This window comes from Fonsecaea erecta (assembly GCF_001651985.1).
Source record: "Fonsecaea erecta strain CBS 125763 chromosome Unknown Scaff7, whole genome shotgun sequence".
Taxonomy (NCBI): Eukaryota; Fungi; Ascomycota; class Eurotiomycetes; order Chaetothyriales; family Herpotrichiellaceae; genus Fonsecaea; species Fonsecaea erecta.
This window is the reverse complement of record NW_017387250.1, coordinates 1,202,773-1,220,886: the sequence shown is the minus strand read 5'-3', so window position 1 is coordinate 1,220,886 and position 18,114 is coordinate 1,202,773. Positions and strand designations below refer to the sequence as shown.

General features: G+C 53.9%; 8 protein-coding genes across 8 annotated transcripts; 5 read left to right on the top strand and 3 right to left on the bottom strand.

Annotated features, from left to right (window-relative positions):
* Positions 1 to 602: 602 nt before the first annotated feature.
* AYL99_08298 (hypothetical protein) lies at positions 603 to 2,557 on the top strand (the record flags this gene model as incomplete). The annotated part of the gene is made up of 4 exons (XM_018839806.1): positions 603 to 1,035; positions 1,084 to 1,541; positions 1,640 to 2,101; positions 2,243 to 2,557. 4 exons carry the CDS (start codon positions 603 to 605, stop codon positions 2,555 to 2,557), a joined length of 1,668 nt encoding a protein of 555 aa, XP_018690927.1.
* A 1,331-nt stretch (positions 2,558 to 3,888) lies between these two features.
* Positions 3,889 to 4,257, bottom strand: AYL99_08297 (hypothetical protein; the record flags this gene model as incomplete). The annotated part of the gene is made up of 1 exon (XM_018839805.1): positions 3,889 to 4,257. One exon carries the CDS (start codon positions 4,255 to 4,257, stop codon positions 3,889 to 3,891), a length of 369 nt encoding a protein of 122 aa, XP_018690926.1.
* Positions 4,258 to 5,647: 1,390 nt separating this feature from the next.
* On the top strand, positions 5,648 to 6,741 carry AYL99_08296 (hypothetical protein; the record flags this gene model as incomplete). Its single annotated transcript, XM_018839804.1, has 2 exons — positions 5,648 to 6,166; positions 6,223 to 6,741. 2 exons carry the CDS (start codon positions 5,648 to 5,650, stop codon positions 6,739 to 6,741), a joined length of 1,038 nt encoding a protein of 345 aa, XP_018690925.1.
* A 755-nt stretch (positions 6,742 to 7,496) lies between these two features.
* Positions 7,497 to 8,450, top strand: AYL99_08295 (hypothetical protein; the record flags this gene model as incomplete). Its single annotated transcript, XM_018839803.1, has 2 exons — positions 7,497 to 7,521; positions 7,579 to 8,450. 2 exons carry the CDS (start codon positions 7,497 to 7,499, stop codon positions 8,448 to 8,450), a joined length of 897 nt encoding a protein of 298 aa, XP_018690924.1.
* A 1,273-nt stretch (positions 8,451 to 9,723) lies between these two features.
* On the bottom strand, positions 9,724 to 11,322 carry AYL99_08294 (hypothetical protein; the record flags this gene model as incomplete). The annotated part of the gene is made up of 2 exons (XM_018839802.1): positions 9,724 to 10,865; positions 10,929 to 11,322. The coding sequence occupies 2 exons, from the start codon at positions 11,320 to 11,322 to the stop codon at positions 9,724 to 9,726; spliced, it is 1,536 nt and encodes a 511-aa protein (XP_018690923.1).
* A 472-nt stretch (positions 11,323 to 11,794) lies between these two features.
* AYL99_08293 (hypothetical protein) lies at positions 11,795 to 13,763 on the bottom strand (the record flags this gene model as incomplete). The annotated part of the gene is made up of 2 exons (XM_018839801.1): positions 11,795 to 13,665; positions 13,721 to 13,763. The coding sequence occupies 2 exons, from the start codon at positions 13,761 to 13,763 to the stop codon at positions 11,795 to 11,797; spliced, it is 1,914 nt and encodes a 637-aa protein (XP_018690922.1).
* A 1,517-nt stretch (positions 13,764 to 15,280) lies between these two features.
* Positions 15,281 to 16,630, top strand: AYL99_08292 (hypothetical protein; the record flags this gene model as incomplete). Its single annotated transcript, XM_018839800.1, has 3 exons — positions 15,281 to 15,502; positions 15,555 to 16,489; positions 16,627 to 16,630. The coding sequence occupies 3 exons, from the start codon at positions 15,281 to 15,283 to the stop codon at positions 16,628 to 16,630; spliced, it is 1,161 nt and encodes a 386-aa protein (XP_018690921.1).
* Positions 16,631 to 16,709: 79 nt separating this feature from the next.
* AYL99_08291 (leucine-tRNA ligase) lies at positions 16,710 to 17,900 on the top strand (the record flags this gene model as incomplete). The annotated part of the gene is made up of 1 exon (XM_018839799.1): positions 16,710 to 17,900. The coding sequence occupies one exon, from the start codon at positions 16,710 to 16,712 to the stop codon at positions 17,898 to 17,900; it is 1,191 nt and encodes a 396-aa protein (XP_018690920.1).
* Positions 17,901 to 18,114: the final 214 nt, after the last annotated feature.

Sequence of the window (18,114 nt, the reverse complement as noted above, 5' to 3'; positions counted from 1 at the left end):
GCGCATCCTGGCGAGGCTTTTTCCAACCCGATGGCGTGCATTATTCTTGGTATATCTCGGACATAGCTGTGGCGCTGTCCGAGAGCCTCTCAGAAGGCTGTGCGGCTTCATATCGTTATCAAAGCTTGTGGTCGATCAATCACCGCTCCCTCTTGTGAAACCTCTCGACACCGGATCCGGGTCTTTAATGTACGACCTCACGTCAACGGCACCTCTGCAGACCCATAATCTCACACGCCGTCCCCGCACAGCGTGGGTGCTTTTTATCCACTTCTCTTCTCTCCATGGGGCTCCCACCTGGTTGCCCTGGCCCTGGTACCTCTTGCCCCGGAGTATGAATCCCATGTCTCTGAGTCAGGGAGGGAGAGGCCAGCGACGTGATCGACACCAACATTGCCTATTCGTGCGGTCACTTTCCACTTACCCTCGGTTTACAGTTGGAGATAAGGTCAGCCCTGTGCTGTGTTGGATGGATCATCCAAGCCAGCTTGGGGGAGCCGCAAAGTACTGTACACATACAAAGACAGGTACCTACCGCCCGGTGCTTCCCTAGTGCCGTTCTCTTTCTCCCTTGTCGCTTTTCCCTCCCATTCTCCCCCAAGATGCTGCACAAAATCATTGTAAACAACTACAACCTTTGGGTGGTGGTGTTCGTGGCCTTGGGCACCATTTCCACCGCCTATGGCCTCGCCATCATCGGCTCGACCGTGGGCCAACCCAACTTCTACTCCTACTTCCACTTGGCCACCCAAGGGGAGCCTGGTTATGACCACACGACGAACATGATCGGAGCCTTGAACGGCGTCAACTCTGCCGGTGCAATAGCAGGATGTATCTCACAAGCCTGGTCTTCCGACAAGTATGGCCGGAAGCGCACGATGCAGATCGGCTCCGTCATTCTCATCGTTGGGGGCGCCTTGTGTGCCGGTGCTGTTGATATGGCCATGTTCCTCGTTGGTCGTTTTGTCGCCGGTATGGGGTCGGGCATTCTGGCCTGTGTTGTCCCCATCTACCAAGCAGAGGTATCCACGCCAGGTATGTACGAGCGTGCTGTTTCTTTCTGTCTCTGACGATCCGCAACAGAGACACGAGGCGCCATGGTCTGCGTTACTGGCATCATGTATGCCGTCGGTTACGCTCTGGCAGGATGGCTCGGCTACGCCTGTTTCCACATGTCGGCCACGGACCCTGCTGCACAGTTCGCCTGGCGATTCCCCCTGGCCTTCCAGGTCTTCTTCCCCACCGTCCTGCTCGCTGGGAGCAACTTGGTTCCCTTCAGCCCCCGTTGGCTCCTCTCGCAGAACCGTCGACAAGAAGCCCTGGACGTGGTCAAGCGGCTCCACAGGACCCCAGGCGACCCAGACGACGTCAAAGCCCGCCGTGAGTTCTGGCTCATGGAACAACAGTACGACCTGGATGCCACCATGTCCCGGGGCCGATTCGAACTATTCAGCACTCCTGCCAACCGCAAAAGAGCTCTAATGGCCTTCGTTTTGATGTGGGGAAATCAATTCCTTGGCATATTTATCATGACCAACTATGTATGTGCGCTGTCGCTGTCTCCATTTTGCGTTGTTGTAGAAAAAAAAATTGGTGTTGAAAAATGGTTGAGAAATGCTGTGCTGATGTTTTGGTGTAGGGGGTGTTGATATATGCTAGCCTCGGGCTCAGCGGATCCATTCCGCTGCTCTTGAACGCATGCTGGACGACATTCACTCTCATCGGGAACACGTGGACGGCGCTCTTCATCGACCGCTTCGGCCGCCGCAAGTTCATGCTCATCGGGTCCTGCGGCTGCGTCGTCTCGGTCATCTTCCTTTGCGCTCTGACGGCCTCGTTCCTCAACACGAACAACAAGGCCGGTCTCCGTGCCGGCGTCTTCTTCATCTGGTTCTACATCATCTGGTGGTGCTTCTTCATTGATGCCACCCAGTATGTCTATGTGGCCGAGATCTTCCCCAACCACCTGCGTCCGGCGGGCGTCGCACTGGGCCTTTCGGCGTTCTACCTCGCCAGTGAGGTCACCCTGGTCGCAGCACCTGTGGCGTTGAACAAGATCGGCTGGCGTTTCTACCTCGTCTTGATCATCCCATCCGCCGTGGTAAGTTTCGGGAGGGCAATCCACCTCACTACTCCGAACTGTGCATGCATTCTTTCCTCCCCACCACTCTGCTCCCAACTCTCCATCTTAGGATTTTGATCTTGTAAAAAGGAAGACACTAACCAGTCACCCCCTGTCTAGTACATCGTGATCATCTACCTCTTCTTCCCCGAGACCAAGGGCCGCACGCTCGAAGAGATCGGGCACGTCTTTGGCGACGACATGCACGTGGCCACGCAGTGGTACACGGCGTCGGACGACGAGAAGCGCAAGATCGAGGAGCAGGCCCTGCGCGAGACCGAGGGCGGCATCGTGCAGGGAAAAGGCCAAGCTAGCGCGGTGCACGTCAATGTCGTCGCCGGTGGTGGAGGAGGGAGCAGCAATGACGATGCGGACGACATCTACGCCGAGAAGGGGAATGAGATTCGGAGCGAGGAGGTGGCGGCCAAAGCTTAAATTAGGCTGGGCCTTTTTACCTCTCGTTCCCTCTCTCTCTCCCCCCACCCTCTCTTTCCCTTCCCTACCCTTGCCTTGCCTTACCTTACGATTTGGCTTGACTTGTACCTTGTGCGAGAGAAGGTGCTGCTGGCTGCCTACACGGGGCGAACGAAGGGCTGTGTACGGGAAAAGAAAGAACAAGAACAAGAACAAGAAAAGGTCTTCAAGGGGCATCGGGGAAGGCCACACTTTACTCGATCCATCCAAGCTAGATTCTAGAGTACCATTCATCGAAGAGCTATATAGATGATAGAATCTCGACCGACCTAGGTAGGTAGGTAATACCAAAAATGGTCACAAGTCATATGATATAGACGTTACATTACATTGCATTAGCAAGTGAGGTCGTTCCACACATAATGGTCTACCTACCCTTTCATGTATATATGTATGTACGTATGTATATACATGGATGCGTATGCCGGGAGGCCATTCGCCTCGCCATCTTTCGTTCCCTCCCTCCCCCCAAGGGTTAACTTCCCACTCGAGGTCTACTGTAGGGCATCACAAATAGCCGTCAGCCATACTACTCGTTCCCCATTCCAATAGGGTAGAGTCCAGCGCCGTACCCGTGTCTCTGGACGAGAGGCACGAGAGGTGACGTGAATAAGAGCGAGCGAGCGGAGCAGCAGGGAATATGGGTGGCCCCCCTTTCGGGCTGATCACGTCCGGAAGATTTACGTATTAGGGGATACGACGAGTCGAACTCCAGAGTTCTTGCCCAGAAAGGAAGAGACGACACTACCCCGGAATGAACCTGCAGAAAGATCATTTCTTCGACCACGAGCATATCAACCCACTTCTGGTGAGCGTTGAGACCTTTTGACTTCATGTTGGCGTTCCTCGATGGAGCGGTGTACTGTGGGTAATAGGAGAGAATGTGGTAGTTCAGAAGTGATCCAACGGAAGTGTACTGTCTCAAGCGAGAAGACCTCGGAAGAGAGAAGAAACATTGGGGGGATTTGGGACGAGTTGTGTGATCTTAAGCCTTCTGCATCGGATTTAGTCGGCCCATATTTTCGGGAACTCTCCTCGCTGGAGTGATGGAGGCTGGGATTCAGTCAAAGAAGAACTTGGACAATTTCGCTGGGCCGACGGCTAGGAGAATGGTTTGAAACAGCCGGTGAGCTTCTCTTTTGTCGTCGCTTTCGTGGTCGCGGTGAGGTATTTCGGTCGGTTGTCCTTCGAGCCACACGGGGCGGGAACCCGCAAACTTCGCAGTGCGAAAACATGCCCACTTCGTTGTGATACTGTGCTGATCCACGCCTATGCCCTCTCCAGCCCCAGTATCAAGGCCCATAATACCCAAAGAACGAGACAACCGCCGCAAACCCTGCGATGACCGTCGCTCCAATCCTCACATCCCTGACCTCAGCCGCCTTCACGCTCTCGAGTATCCGCTCGGGAATGAGCATGCGCGTCAACCCCAACGCAACATTTCCCCAGCCCACCAATGTGACCAGCACAGGCCAGGAGCGACACCACACGTTGTGGTTCTGGACAATGGCGAGACCGGAGACGAAGATCACGGAGCCGTTCAGGAAGATGGTCGGCGCGGTGCTCCCAGCCCAGATGTGTGCGTTGAATGCCTCTGCGACCGAGATGGTGAACAACGCCGGGCCAACGAGCCGTGCGAGACGGTGAGATTGCGAAGTCATTTGGAAGCGAAGGATGTCAGTGCTGAAAAGGTGTTTTTGAGGGAGGTAAGTGGTGGTTTATATGCGACGTCTGCTCGACAATGTGTCATAATTAGTCAACACTGTACAGCCAAGGCCAAGCAACAGCAAGTATCAGCGTCTAGGACCAGTGTCGCCAGTGTTTCAATGCGCTGACACGAAGAGGAGGCTGCATGATTAGCTGATGCGGGTTAGTGCCAGCAGATCATTACATATGTACGAGGTACGAGGTACTATTAGCTGGTGTCGAATTCATGGTGTCCAAGCCACCAGAGACGGTACCCTGTCGCATGGCCTTGGTAGATGTTGTCTCGGACACAACGGCACCGACGCCAAGTCTTGAGAACCAAGCTGGGGATTGCAATGGTAGACCAAGTTGCGACGAATCTTCGATCGGTCATAGGTATGCTTCACAATGGCACCAATAAAGCATATGAGAGGGTGACAACCGTCATGGTTGGTAATGGGTATGGCTGTTGCCCGTCGGATACGTGTGTGAGGTTCAACCAGCTCGATATGAGGACGTGTGTCGACCTGCAACGGTGTGTCAATGTTGTTGGCTTCTTGAAGCTTCTGTCAAGGTATTACAAGGGTTGCACAAACCCGTTCTGGCCGACCCTCATACGACATCGGCGTGCATACGTATGCTCCAGCCCACCTTGAGGGTCGCTATCCCGCATCGTTTCAGGCAGTATCGTTAGTCATTGTGCAGTAGCATCGTCTTTCCGAAAGAGCAGGTGGTGGCAGTGGAGCGCAGTTTGGCCGAGCATCGAGGAGCCCGGGTGAGAGAACAGGTGAGGCTCGAGGCGGCGGGGTTTATATCTGGCAGGTAACAAGGCTGATGACAGGTGTCCCAGATCGGCAGCAGGGTAAATACGACGTTTATTGATCCACAAGACGGTCAGCGTGGTCCACGAGTGGAGGGCATGGAGCAGGCGAGAACTTAGAACCTCTGAGATTTGTCTCTGGGGCGGACAGGGCGGCCGCATGCATCAGGGGATTTTTCTCAATACCTTAGTAATCGATGTCGGGTGAGCTGGGTGGGGGGTTACCAGTGGGAACGAGTATACCGTTAAAGCCGGCGATTGGGACAAGAGGCAAGAAGCACAAGAGAAATGGAAGAAAGGATATAATAGCGCACGAGGACGACAGGCATTCGAAGAGCCAATGACATCACTGTCGAGAGAGACACATTGAGGACTTTGGCTAAAACCCGGTACGACGGCGGATGGCATCGACGATGAGCCTGTCGTGTCTGTCTAAGATCCGTCCTCAGCTCCTACCACGTACATCTATAAAACCCCAAAGACTGCCTCAACTCGTCCACATCCATCAATCTGCCCAACTCTTCCTATCCAAACCCCCAACAACCATGGCTCCCCAACAACTCCCCACCCGCAAGCTGGGAAAGAATGGTCCCGAGGTGACGGCGCTCGGTTACGGCCTCATGGGCCTCTCCGCTTTCTATGGCAAACCCAAGCCCGACGAAGAACGCTATGCCATGCTCGACCACGCCTACGAAGCCGGCGAACACTTCTGGGACACTGCCGACGCCTACGGGGACAATGAAGACCTGCTGGGCCGTTGGTTCCAGCGGAACCCGGGCAAGAGAGACCATATCTTTCTCGCCACCAAGTTTGGCAATACCACTGACCCATCGACGAATATCCGTGTGCCCAGGAATGAGCCAGAGTATATCAGGGCAGCATGCGACAAGTCTCTGAAACGACTGGGCATTAACCAGATCGACCTGTACTACTGCCACAGGATTCAAGCCTCCCAGCCCATTGAGATCACTGTCAAAGTCATGAAAGAGCTGCAAGATGCCGGCAAGGTCAAGTACCTGGGTCTGAGCGAGTGCAGTGCCGAGACACTCCGGAGAGCCTGCAAGGTCAGCACATCTGCTTCCCTTGTGAAAGAAAGGTGCTCACTAACACACGGATATAGGTGGCGCATATTGATGCTGTTGAGGTCGAGTACAGCCCTTTCTCCTTGGACATTGAGAGCCCTCAGATCGGCCTGCTCAAGGCCTGCCGGGAGCTCGGGGTTGCCGTTGTCGCCTACTCTCCTCTCGGTCGGGGCTTCCTGACCGGAAGCATCAGGAGCCGCGCCGACTTTGAAGAGGGCGACTTCCGCAGCTTTGCCCCCCGATTCAGCGAGGAGAACTTCCCCAAGAATCTCAAGCTGGTCGACGACATCAAGGCGATTGCGGATGAGAAAGGCTGCACCTCGGGCCAGCTGGTCCTGGCCTTCTTGATGGCTCAAGGAGACGACATATTCCCCATCCCTGGCACCACCCGCATCAAGAACTTTGATGAGAATATCGCCTCGTTGAAGGTCAAGATCACACCCGAGGAGAATGCGAAGATTCGGAAGGTCATTGACGCCGCCGAAGTCCACGGTGCTCGATACCCTGAAGCATTCGCCAAGGCTCTGTTTGTCGACACCGTGCCGCTGAACGAGTAAATTCTCAGGAGAAATAGGCGAGAAGGAGTGAGATTCTCATTTCATTACCAAAGCGGAGAGACTGTGTCGACCGGTCCTAAATTCCATGTAGCCATAAAATTACATTTCGTGAACATCATACCCCCTGCATCCATCCCAAAATGCTGGGACCAGAAAGTGTTCCCAGACCGTCAAACGAGCCGTTTCCCGCCAGCGACCTGCAATTCAACCCTCAATCTGTCTCATCTTGGGGACCTGCCACCTCCTTCGCGGCCCCAGGTCTTGTAGCTTGAACTGTGGTTTTCGGGGCTGATTGCGGAGGAACAGGTGGTAGTTCGCCTTCACTCGGCTCATGGCCCGTCCTGTCTGGATCTTCTGGTGGTCGAGGAGGATACTGTTGTAGGCGAAGCTGAAGCGGGGAGCCCGAGGTGCTGGCATGTTGACGGTGAAGGTACAACGAGAGCTTGCTTGATTTCGCCGGGCCCACTGAGCAAGGGCTGCAGAAGAAGGAGATGAAGTCCGGTTCCCTCGTAGGGGATGATGCACTCCAGACACATGAGGCTGCCAGCCGGTGGGACAATAATGAGCGGAGATGCATCTCGCCGCACCTTCCTTCCCGGTCGGCGCAGCAGACGAACCCCAGATATTGAACTGGACACTATTCTTCGAGGGGGGTCACTGGGTGTCGCTCTCGATATTCCACAACTGTCCCCTCAGTCCATCCCTTCCCATATCTTCTGTCCCATCCTGTGGAAATCTGCACGACCTCCCCCGCCATGGATCCATTCTCCGGCGAAGGCGGTATGTACATCATCCTGGTAGCGTCTCCTGAAGCCACCCACACTGACTGAAGCTCAGAACTCCTCAATATAACTACCGCATTCTACACACATGCCTACGATGCCGTCCTTGCATTTGACACCTCCTCTCTCTCCTCTGAAAACAAAACCACCGCCCAGATCCTGAAGTATCGTGCACAAATAGCCGTGGGCGATGCCTCATCCGTCATCTCCTCCCTCAAACAGTCGCAAGACGCCGCCTCGCGCTCAATAGTGGCTCTGGCACAACACGCGGCTGGGAGCCACTCGACGGCACTCGAAACTGCACTAGCCCTCTCAGAGTCTGATGCGGAGGAGGCCGTGGTTCAGATCTGCTGCGGCACCGTCCTCGCAGCGGCCGGCGAATATGCGAAAGCCGTCGATCTCCTGTCCAAACACCAAGGCTCCCTGGAAGCCGTGGCCATACTGGTGCAGGTGCACCTGATGCAAAACCGTACGGATCTGGCCGTCAAGGAAGTGGCCGCGGCCAAACGCTGGGCACAGGATTCGCTTCTCATCAACCTCGCCGAAGCGTGGACGAATCTGCGGGAAGGCGGCCAGGAGAAGTATCAATCAGCCTTCTACGTCTTCGAGGAAATCGCATCAACGCCGGGAAATACAAGCCCGACGGCGCTGGTGGGGCAGGCTGTTTCCGAGATACATCTTGGGAGATTGGAAGAGGCTGAGGCCGCGTTGCACCAGGCCGTGGGGATGGCGAATGCCGATGTGCAAGCCATTGCGAACAGTGTGGTGTTGGCAAGCATTGTTGGGAAAAAGAGCGAGGAAGTGCAAGGACTCCTGCAGCAGTTACGAGAGAGAGACGCGGAGCATGCGTTACTGAAAGATCTGGAAGAGAAGAGTGTGCTCTTCGACGCCGCAGCGGCTAAGTACGGTGCCAAAGTTGCTGCATAAGAGGTGTTCGTCAGTGCCATTTTGCTACGACAAGAGACGAGGTGGAGGGACACGTCCCGCCTCCCAAAAGAAATCAATTTTTTCCATGAAAGAAATGACATGTGCAAGGCGAACGATGGGGCCGGGTGGGTATTGCATTCTACGAAAAGGAGTTGTTATAGAGAAGGACCACTCAAACTCGCTCAAGTCAAATCTCGTCATGTGCCGCTCTGGAAATGTGCGTCTCGTTCTCACTGAAGTCCAGTTGTAGAAAACCGTGGACTGACATGCCCATCGTCACTCGGTACACCGTACCTCGTACAGGTCAAGTGGACTTGTTCTAATTAGGCCCAGCCACACACATCCATTTCTGTTCACGGTAGAGAGAGGGAGAGGGAGAGAATACTGCGGTTGATACATATTATGACGGTGTACGGAGTACGAAGTACAGAGAAGTACCGAGTACATACATACATGAATAGTCGTGGCCCCTTGACGTCGAGGCAGACGCGCTCTCTCTCTCTCTCTCTCTCTCTCTCTCTCTCTCTCTCTCTCTCTCACACCCACTTACTCTCTTTCTCACATAACGTGAGCCAGCCAGCCAGTCAGCCAGCTTGATTATTATCATTATCATTGTTATTATCATCATCATTAAAAAGCTCGCTCGAAGAGAAATGTGTGACATGACAGACAAAATCAATCAAATCAATCGATCAATTAATGGCGACGACAACGCCTTCTCGGCTTCGCTTCGCCTTTGGTGTTCTCGCGACCTCGTAATACATGATTATCACGCTCAAACTGAATTAATTATTCACACACAAGTGCGCTTCGCTCACCGCAAGCAGCTTTGCTTTGCTTTTTGGTAATTCGAGCCCGGGGGAAATGTTGCCAGATCATGATGCACGTACATACATAGGTACCTAGCAAGGTACAGTAAGTAGCAGCGCTTCACCGCCCATATTGTTGTACACTTTCTGGTGGTTGATCCTTGTCGTCACATGGGGGTAGATCAATCCTTCCTTTTTTTCATATCCTCCTCTGTGTATTTGTCTCATGTGGCAAGTTTGATGCTCTCGATGAGTTCCCCACGATGTCGAGCAGGTAACTAAGAGCATCTCAGCCCTTCCTGAAACTGGGTATCTCCCCACGACGTAGGTGTAATATTCCATAGTCTCTGTAGCCGAGAGCGGCAGTTAGGACCGTCTGAACGACGATAGAGTCACTCTGGTCATTTGGCGTGATCGACAAATCAACATGAACAACCTATTCATCTGTGCCATCAGCTCGCGCGTCAAACTGGCCCTGGCTCTCTCGCCTTCATTCTCGCCGTATCCGCCAGCTGAGGAAAGGTCTCGGCAAACAGCGGTCCCAGACTCCAGTTCTCAAGGCGCCGGATGTGGCTCTCAAAGACGGGATTGATGACTGGTTCTTCTTTCTCGGATGTACTGAGCAGACAATCCACCGGGTCGTATGGCCAGTTGACGGAAAGGCCTGATGTAAAGGCGTAAAACCAGTTGTCAAACGGATAATCCTGGGGGTTCGCCACGACCCTGTCTCGCATCCGCGGCCACGGGATGTGGTCCATCCACGCCGGATGAGCGTGGAATATCTGCGCCGGTGTCGGCCGGAACCACTCGGGCACCCGCTCGTAGTTCTCCTTGGTCGGATGGATTTGCCAGCGCATCTGGGTGAACATGATGAACAACGTCGCCACTTGGTCTGGCAGTTCGGAGATGTTGGGGAATTTCGAGATGATGTCCGTCATCAGTTGGGATAACTCGTCTATCGACCGACGAGGCGCGCTGGGGTTTAGAAGAGACGAAACGGAAGGATAGGACGGGGTGGTGGGAAGCGCATTGGCGCCGCCCACAGGTTCGCGCTGCCGAGATTGTAGGAATTTGAGCAGTAAGCTGTCGAGAGGGCATGTGGGCGGGCTGTTTTTGGGGAGGACACTCCAGGATGCGGTGGGGAGTTGGAGTTGATCGGGCATGGTCGGGGAGAGGGCCGGGTAGGGGGAGTTGAGGTTGAAAGGCGAGGTGTGTTGCTGCGACTGTTGGCGACGACTTCGAGGCTGAAGTTGGGATTGAGACCGTGCATCGCCTATTCGTTGTCCCAAAAGATCGAGGAGAAATCCCAAATTGACGCGTTCCCCGCCGTCGTTCAATTCGAGGTTCCGTTGAAGGTTGTCTCGTTGGTTGCTTAGTGCATCTCTCGATGTCAGCGAAGACCTGTTGTCATCGATTTCTTCGCCTTCAAACTGGGCAGGGTGCGCTGACATTTCTGAATGGCCTTGTGACAGAAGTCCATTGCGCTGACCGTGGAAGGTGGTGGGATCGGCTGGCGAGCCGTTGTGTGGAGGAAAGGGAGGTTTGAGGAGAGGATTCGCTTGACTTAGTCCGGCTTGGACATTGTGCTGCGCAGCGCTGGCAAGATCTGGCGGTCACAACAGTTAAGACGGGACTGCCGACATGGTGGAAAGAGAGTCAAGAGCAATACCGGTCAATCCCTGGGCTCCGACAATGGGTTGAATGATGGACATGACAGAGGCCAGCCTCCGCCGAATCTCCTCATTCTCTGCCTGGATAGCATCCTTCTGTCTGATGACGGCTTCAAGCTCTTGATATGGTTGGTGCGACGTCAACTCCTGGATCCTCCGTTCCAGACTCTCAATCGTCTGCTTGGTGCGCTCTCTGATGGCACGTTGGGCTTCGCGGTCGTTGGCACGCTTTTTGGCGAGCTGCTCGGGGGTGAGTGTATCGACGCTGCGCGAGCCAGGCGGGGCATTCTTCCGTTTTCGACCATCCTGCCAAAGCGAAGGAGGAGAGAGGCTGTAGTCGGCTTGGGCGGAGGCGGAGGCATGAGAGGCCGGAGAAGCTGGATCTCGCTGCATTTTGAGCTTTGAGCGACCTTGCTTATCAGGGCAAAGCTGTTCCTGCAACGCTTGAGTCAGTGATCAGGTCAGGATGCGAAGCACCTTACTCGGGAAAGGGCGGGTTTTCCTGGCACGTGCCTAGGGCTCCGCGCGCAAGCACGTGATACGCCGAAAGATGACACATTACTCGGTACATAATAATAGTGGCAGTCTGACAGACCCTAAGAGTCAGGACAGCGACTGATTTGATCGTTTCATTGCAAGCTCTTCACCTTTTCAGCTATCTCGTTGTGTCTTCATCATCAAGCTTGCATTTCTGATATGCCGCCTATTTGACTGTCTCTGAAAACATCCAGCCTATGCGCTCTTTTCTCCCTCAGCCCGAAAGCCCGCTGTCTATTTGACGGTCCATGCCCAGGTCAAGCTCCATTGCTGTGCGTGCATTGGCTCTCGTATTGCCAGTCGCACGCATGTTGCCGGCCTGGCCTCTTCACTTGCTCAGCCAGTGGTTGGAAAAGGTGAACCCGTTCTCAACATCCGATACCGCAGGATAGCTGAAGTGGCCGCCTTGAGCCGCGGGCTCAGCCTCGAATACCGCTTCTGCCTTATCTTCCCCCCCGAAATATCCATTGTCACCCAAGCCGCACATGTCCAAGACTTTGCCATACTTTTCCACTTTCGCCTGCGTGCAAGCAGGGAGTCCACCGTGTGACTTTGAGTTTGCCCTCGTGGCTTCCGCGTGGTCTCCGAAGCTGCCCTCCTTGAGGGGTATGTGACGACCTTTCAGGTGAGCCAGGTGTCGGTTGCGCTCTTTATCCAACATTCGGCCGTTGAGCTTCAGGAACTTGGCCATGGCGTTGGATTGCAGGTTAGCAGCACTGGGCTGACCGAAAAGATCGTACTCGTAACCCACAAAGGCCAGACGATTGTCGCTGAATTGGATGTAATCCTTTCTCTGAAGATCCTCTCCGATGGCGAAAGCTTCCTCGATTTCCCACGCGTACAGCAAAGGCGTCTTGGTTTTCTCACTGATGTAGCTCGAGAGCTCACGCACATCTCGTTTGACGAAGAGATCGCTGAAGTAGAGTCGAGTGACGGACGGAGGGACGGCCTCAATGAATTCTCGAGCAAACCAGGGTGACTGACAATGGACATGAAGTTCGATGACTTTGAGGGATTTCATGCGAGAGACGCAATGCTTGAGAGCTCCCATGAAGTTCCCGTAGTGGTGGTTTTCTTCCGAAATGGCCCCGTGAACACAAATCCTCAGTTCGCGCAGTCGTCCGGCGACCATGTGGAGTTCGTTCAGAAGATTGCTGGCCTCGCGCAAGAAATTGACGTCGTACGCATGCACTTGATAAGCCATATTTGGGATCACCAAGTCGAGACTTTCCAAAGTCTTAGCCAGCCTGGCGGTGACCCCACTCGCAGTCAGAATGGAATTGGCATCGACACGGAGTTCCTTGACGGGAGGAGCTGTCCCATGCCCCGCGTAGAAGAGGCTTTTGGCCAGGACCTCCCCATGCAGAACGGACCGTGGGTCTGCTGCAATGTGCAACGATTCCAGCCGTGGCTTGTTCATGAGAACATGCGCTCGGGTCAGAGGAAGGTTGAGGTTATCCAGAGCGAGAACCTTCAGTTTCTCTAGCCATTGGATACCGTTGACCAGAGGTAGGCGGCGCCGATACCCTTGTCCATCAATTGGTAGCTTGCCGGCTCTAGACATGATCGACATATCGTGTTTACCACAAGGGTGAGCGGCGGAACTTGTCGAGGATCCATAGCGGTCGGGTCCGACACCGAACAAGTGCAGCTCTTCAAGTTGAGCTGAATATCTTAAAACCTCTCCCCCGTTGAGGAAGAAACTGCTGGGGCTGTTCTGAGGAATCTCGAGATAGAGGCTTTTAATGCTCCGGTAAGCATTGCTCTTGATTGTCGTGATGTTGAGCGTCCTCTTCAGGAATTCCGGCCCCTTGTTGGATGGCACAAGCACTGTGGGTTGAGTATTGAAGCGTCTGTATGATTCGTGATATGTCTGGCGACAGACGAAATGGAATGTCTCACAGCCAACCGCAGGCCGAGAGCCAACGACCCGCTTGGGTGGAAAGACAAGGCCAACAATGGTGTCGCGAATTTCCTGAGGAATGCCGAGGAGGTGATTGCTTGGATATTCGATGGTGGAAGCTTCAATGTATGCAACTTGATAAAGCGGTCCATGGAGGGCATGGTCCAGGAACTCGCAATCTTTGCCATGCTTAATGTCTCCGTCTTGAGAAAGATTCATCTTCGATGCCGGGACACGGCCCTCGGGGTAGGGGATATTGGCAGGAAGGGAAAAGGTCAAACTTGGCCCGAGATCTCCTAATGATGGGGGGATCAGTACAAATCCAAATATGGGAAAGCTGTACCTTCTCACCAGTGTTGACTCCTTCGATCTGCAGAGCTGTGCTGGATGCCATGCTGGCGAGATTGAAGAATGTTATCTGTCCACTGTGACAAATTAGGGGGAAGTGAGACGAGTCTAAGCTTTCAGCTTGGGGAGGTCAAAGCCACCTGATGATGTAAGTACTTGAAGCACTCTGAAGTGGAAAGCTTCCTCAGCCAGTGCCACCACAAAAGTCGGAGTTCTGTGGCTGTAGGCCAAATTGAAAGACTTGCAAAAGGATGTCCGAAGCAAACCTCCAGATCGAGGCAAGTTGAGCGGGAGGATGTGTGATAAGTGAAAGAAAGGATGCTGCTTCATGCGCACTGGTCCAAGCTGTGAATTGCAATGATGGTGCCACGAAAGAGCCAATCGGGCGATAGGTGACAGACATGAGAATTTGGCAAGCTGTCCGGGTGAGGCACATGCCAGTGTCTCTTTGTCACTGACAGCTTGTTCTCGGCACCCGTGACATTACCAGTGCAGTTTCCGCACCATGTGACCTGCACGCAATGTGGTCCAGAACTCTCTGCCTCGTCGACGCAAGACTCACCGTTATCGTGAGGCATGTATGCGAGGACCAGCAGAAGCCAGAATAAGGAACGGATTGCTCAGTTTGCCTTTGACCAAAGCACAGCGCCGTCAAAACACACGACAGAAAATGGGGAGCATAAGCTGCTCTCACACGTGCTGCTGCGCATGGCAAGCTCTTGTCTCCATCATAATTCAAGAAACATGAGGAGTGAAGTGGTTTCTAGCAGGCCAGCAAGCTCCAGGAGCTCCTTTTGCTGAATCCTCAGTGTGAACGAATGAGTGCTGTGTCTGGTTCGAGTGACAGCTGTTTCCTCGGCCTGTCCAGTCCCTGGTCAGAGCACGAGGGTCTTACCTATCAGTACCTAGGCTGATTTATCTTGCTGCGAACTGTCAACACATCTCTTGGGATGTGAAGCTCTGGACAGCCACAACCGCCATCCTACCTCGTTGATCTGAACAGATCTCAAGCCTTCTGGCACGGACCCTGAAAGATATTTGCAACGAGCGACAGAACCGAAGGGATAAAACACCTAGCACAGACAGACCCCTAAACCAACAGTTGATGGTTGGAAGGAGACTGCTCGTTCAAGGTGAGAAGAAGGACGTGAAGAGACGAGTGGGGTTCAGTTTAACGCCTCGCAGACACTAGGCTCGGTCAACCTTCCTATTGAGCAATCTCCTGGATAACACTGCGGTGCATGCAGTACACCTCTCTCCCGCAATAAAACCTGTCGTGGTCGACAGTTCCTTGTCATTCTCTGCGCCCAACCGGTGGTGGAGGGGTTGGAGGTTATGCAGGGGAGGCTGTTTGTTCGTCAGTCCGTCAGGCTGCTCTTTGTTCGGAGTTTGCACACCACTGCTATTCGAGCTGCCACTCAGGTGCCTCGCCTGGACCTCCGTGCCATTGACGCGAAATGGCAGCAGAAATGGGCAAACCCGGCGAAGGCTGGGGGACACTCGAGTCTCTCTCGCAAATCCTATGTCCTCCCGATGTTCGCTTACCCGTCGGGGTCTCTTCACATGGGCCATCTTCGCGTCTACACCATCTCCGACGTGATCGCTCGCTATCGAAGAATGCGAGGTTACGATGTGCTGCACCCGACAGGATGGGACGCTTTTGGGCTTCCGGCGGAGAATGCTGCAATCGAGCGCGGTATTGACCCGGCGGTTTGGACGGATGAAAACATTGCGAAGATGAAACAGCAACTCAAGAGCATGAATACAAGTTTTGACTGGGATGCTGTAGGTCAGAGGCACGGAACACATGTACATAGTGCTGATCAAGCCCTCGTAGGAAATATCAACTTGCTCGCCGTCGTTCTACAAGCACACTCAAGACATTTTCCTCAGGTTATATCATCGTGGGTTGGCCTACCAGGCGGAAGCGTTGGTCAATTATGATCCTGTCGACAAAACAGTCCTCGCCAATGAGCAGGTGGACCACAATGGACGTTCTTGGAGATCAGGGGCCATGGTTCAGCAGATCAAACTCCGCCAGTGGTTCTTCAAGCTCACTGAGTTCAAGGAGGACTTGCTACGAGACTTGCAATATCTCTCGGATGGCGGGAAATGGCCTGAAAGAGTCGTAACTCAGCAGCGGAATTGGATAGGCCGCTCGACAGGCGCACGCATCCAGTTTGGCTTGAGAGACGACACGGGGAAATCTTCCCATATCCATGTCTTCACTACCCGTCCGGATACGCTCTTTGGAGTGAAATATGTCGCACTCTCGATGACACATCCCCTTGTGGTCCAGGCCGCGGCTCAGTCGCCTGAACTGCAAATATTCCTTGACAGACGAGCTTCCTTCCCGCCAGACTCCAAAGAAGGCTTCGAGCTGCCACTTTACGCCTTCAACCCCCTTTCCGAGATTGGAGATTTGAAGGCTGAGCCCTTGCCAGTATTTGCGGCTCCATATGTGCTGGAGGACTATGGAGAAGGCGCCGTGATGGGCGTTCCGGCTCACGACTCTCGTGATCTCAGCTTCTGGAAACTCCACAGGCCCTCGGATCCTGTCGACATTGCGATCTCGCCAGAGCCACGGGGTGATGGAGCCACCCGTGCGGTCCCGGCTGAGGTGCCAGAAGCTTACACGAATGATGGCTGGCTAACCTCTTTATGTGGGCCTTATACTGGTCTGTCCAGCAGTGAGGCCAGAACAGAGATCATCTCTAGCCTGAAGAAACACGGCTTTGCGGAAGCGGTCGAAACTTGGAGACTGCGCGACTGGTTGGTAAGCCGGCAAAGATATTGGGGTACGCCCATTCCCATCATACATTGTTCGGCATGCGGGCCAGTTCCTGTACCCAGAGAAGACCTCCCCGTAGTATTGCCTCGACTCGATTCATCCGTTAAAGGACAAACAGGTAATCCACTAGACAAGATCGAAGAATGGGTAAAATGCCGATGTCCATCCTGCAAAGATCCTGCTAAGCGAGAAACGGACACGATGGATACATTCGTCGACTCATCTTGGTATTTCATGCGATTTCCAGACGCCACGAATGAGCTGGAGCCCTTCTCGCAGCGATCCGCAGCTGATATGCTTCCCGTCGACACCTACGTTGGTGGCGTCGAACATGCCATTCTACATTTGCTTTATGCGCGCTTCGTCTACAAATTCCTGTGCAGCGAACGTCTTGTGTCTAGCGACAACGGCCATGCCGAGCCATTCCAACAACTCATCGCGCAGGGGATGGTACACGGGAAGACGTTCTCTGATCCTGATAGCGGTCGGTTCCTGCTGCCTGGTGAAGTCGACTTTGATGGCGAAGAGGCAAGGATCAAAGCCTCGGGTAAAGCACCCAACGTCACCTGGGAAAAGATGTCCAAGAGCAAGCATAACGGCGTGGACCCGTCCATAGCCATTGCAAAGTTTGGAGCAGACGCCTTACGAGCACACATTCTCTTTGCCGCTCCCGTTAGTGAAGTGCTACAGTGGGATGAGGAAAAGATTGTCGGCATACAGAGGTGGTTTAGTCGGGTCCACCGCCTCGTCTCTGAGTTAAGTTCACAGGTCCAGGTGGATGTCTCGCAGGTCAGCATACCAGAGTTAAGCGATCTTAGCACGAATGATGGCAACGCCCTGCTTTTGACGGAAAGCACCAGCAAAAGTATCTCGCAGACCTTCTCGAGCGACATCTACAGGCTGAACACAGCGGTCTCCGACCTCATCAAGCTGACCAATGGCTTGGAGGGGATCGGCATCAACAATCTTACATCGTCCGTCGCGTATGTCACGGTCACCGCGCTCCTGAAGATGATGGCTCCAATCACGCCAGCGTTCGCAGAGGAATGCTGGGAAAGACTAGTGCCTGACACGGTCAGGAAGAGTATCTTCGACGAGTCGTGGCCGGGCGATATCATAACCCCTGAACAAGAGGCTGCTCTGCAGAGCCGTCAAACAACCATCACCTGCGCCGTGCAAGTCAACGGCAAACTACGATTTACCGCACAAGTACCGTCCGATTCATCGGGAGGTAAAGCCGGATCGGACCTCGCAGCACGAGAGGCGGAGATCATCCGTGCTGTTCTCGGCACCGATGAAGGCCGGATGTGGCTGACGGAAAAGAACAACTGGGAAAAGAAGAAGAGAGTCGTTGTCGTCGGCGGAGGCAAGGTGTTGAACGTTGTGTTCTAAGACAGCACGGTCCCCATCCGATCGTTCATGTTGTCAGATCGCCTTCCACATTGTGTACAGTACAACCGGCCGGGAACCAGAAAGGAAAAAGAGTCTCCGATCCATGTAATGTAATGTTGGTACCTGCAAGATGAAATCGATGTCGCGCAAGGTGCCCAGATTCAACTTTTTTCCACCCTTTCGTCTTGATGGGATATATTCGTTATTCGTCCAC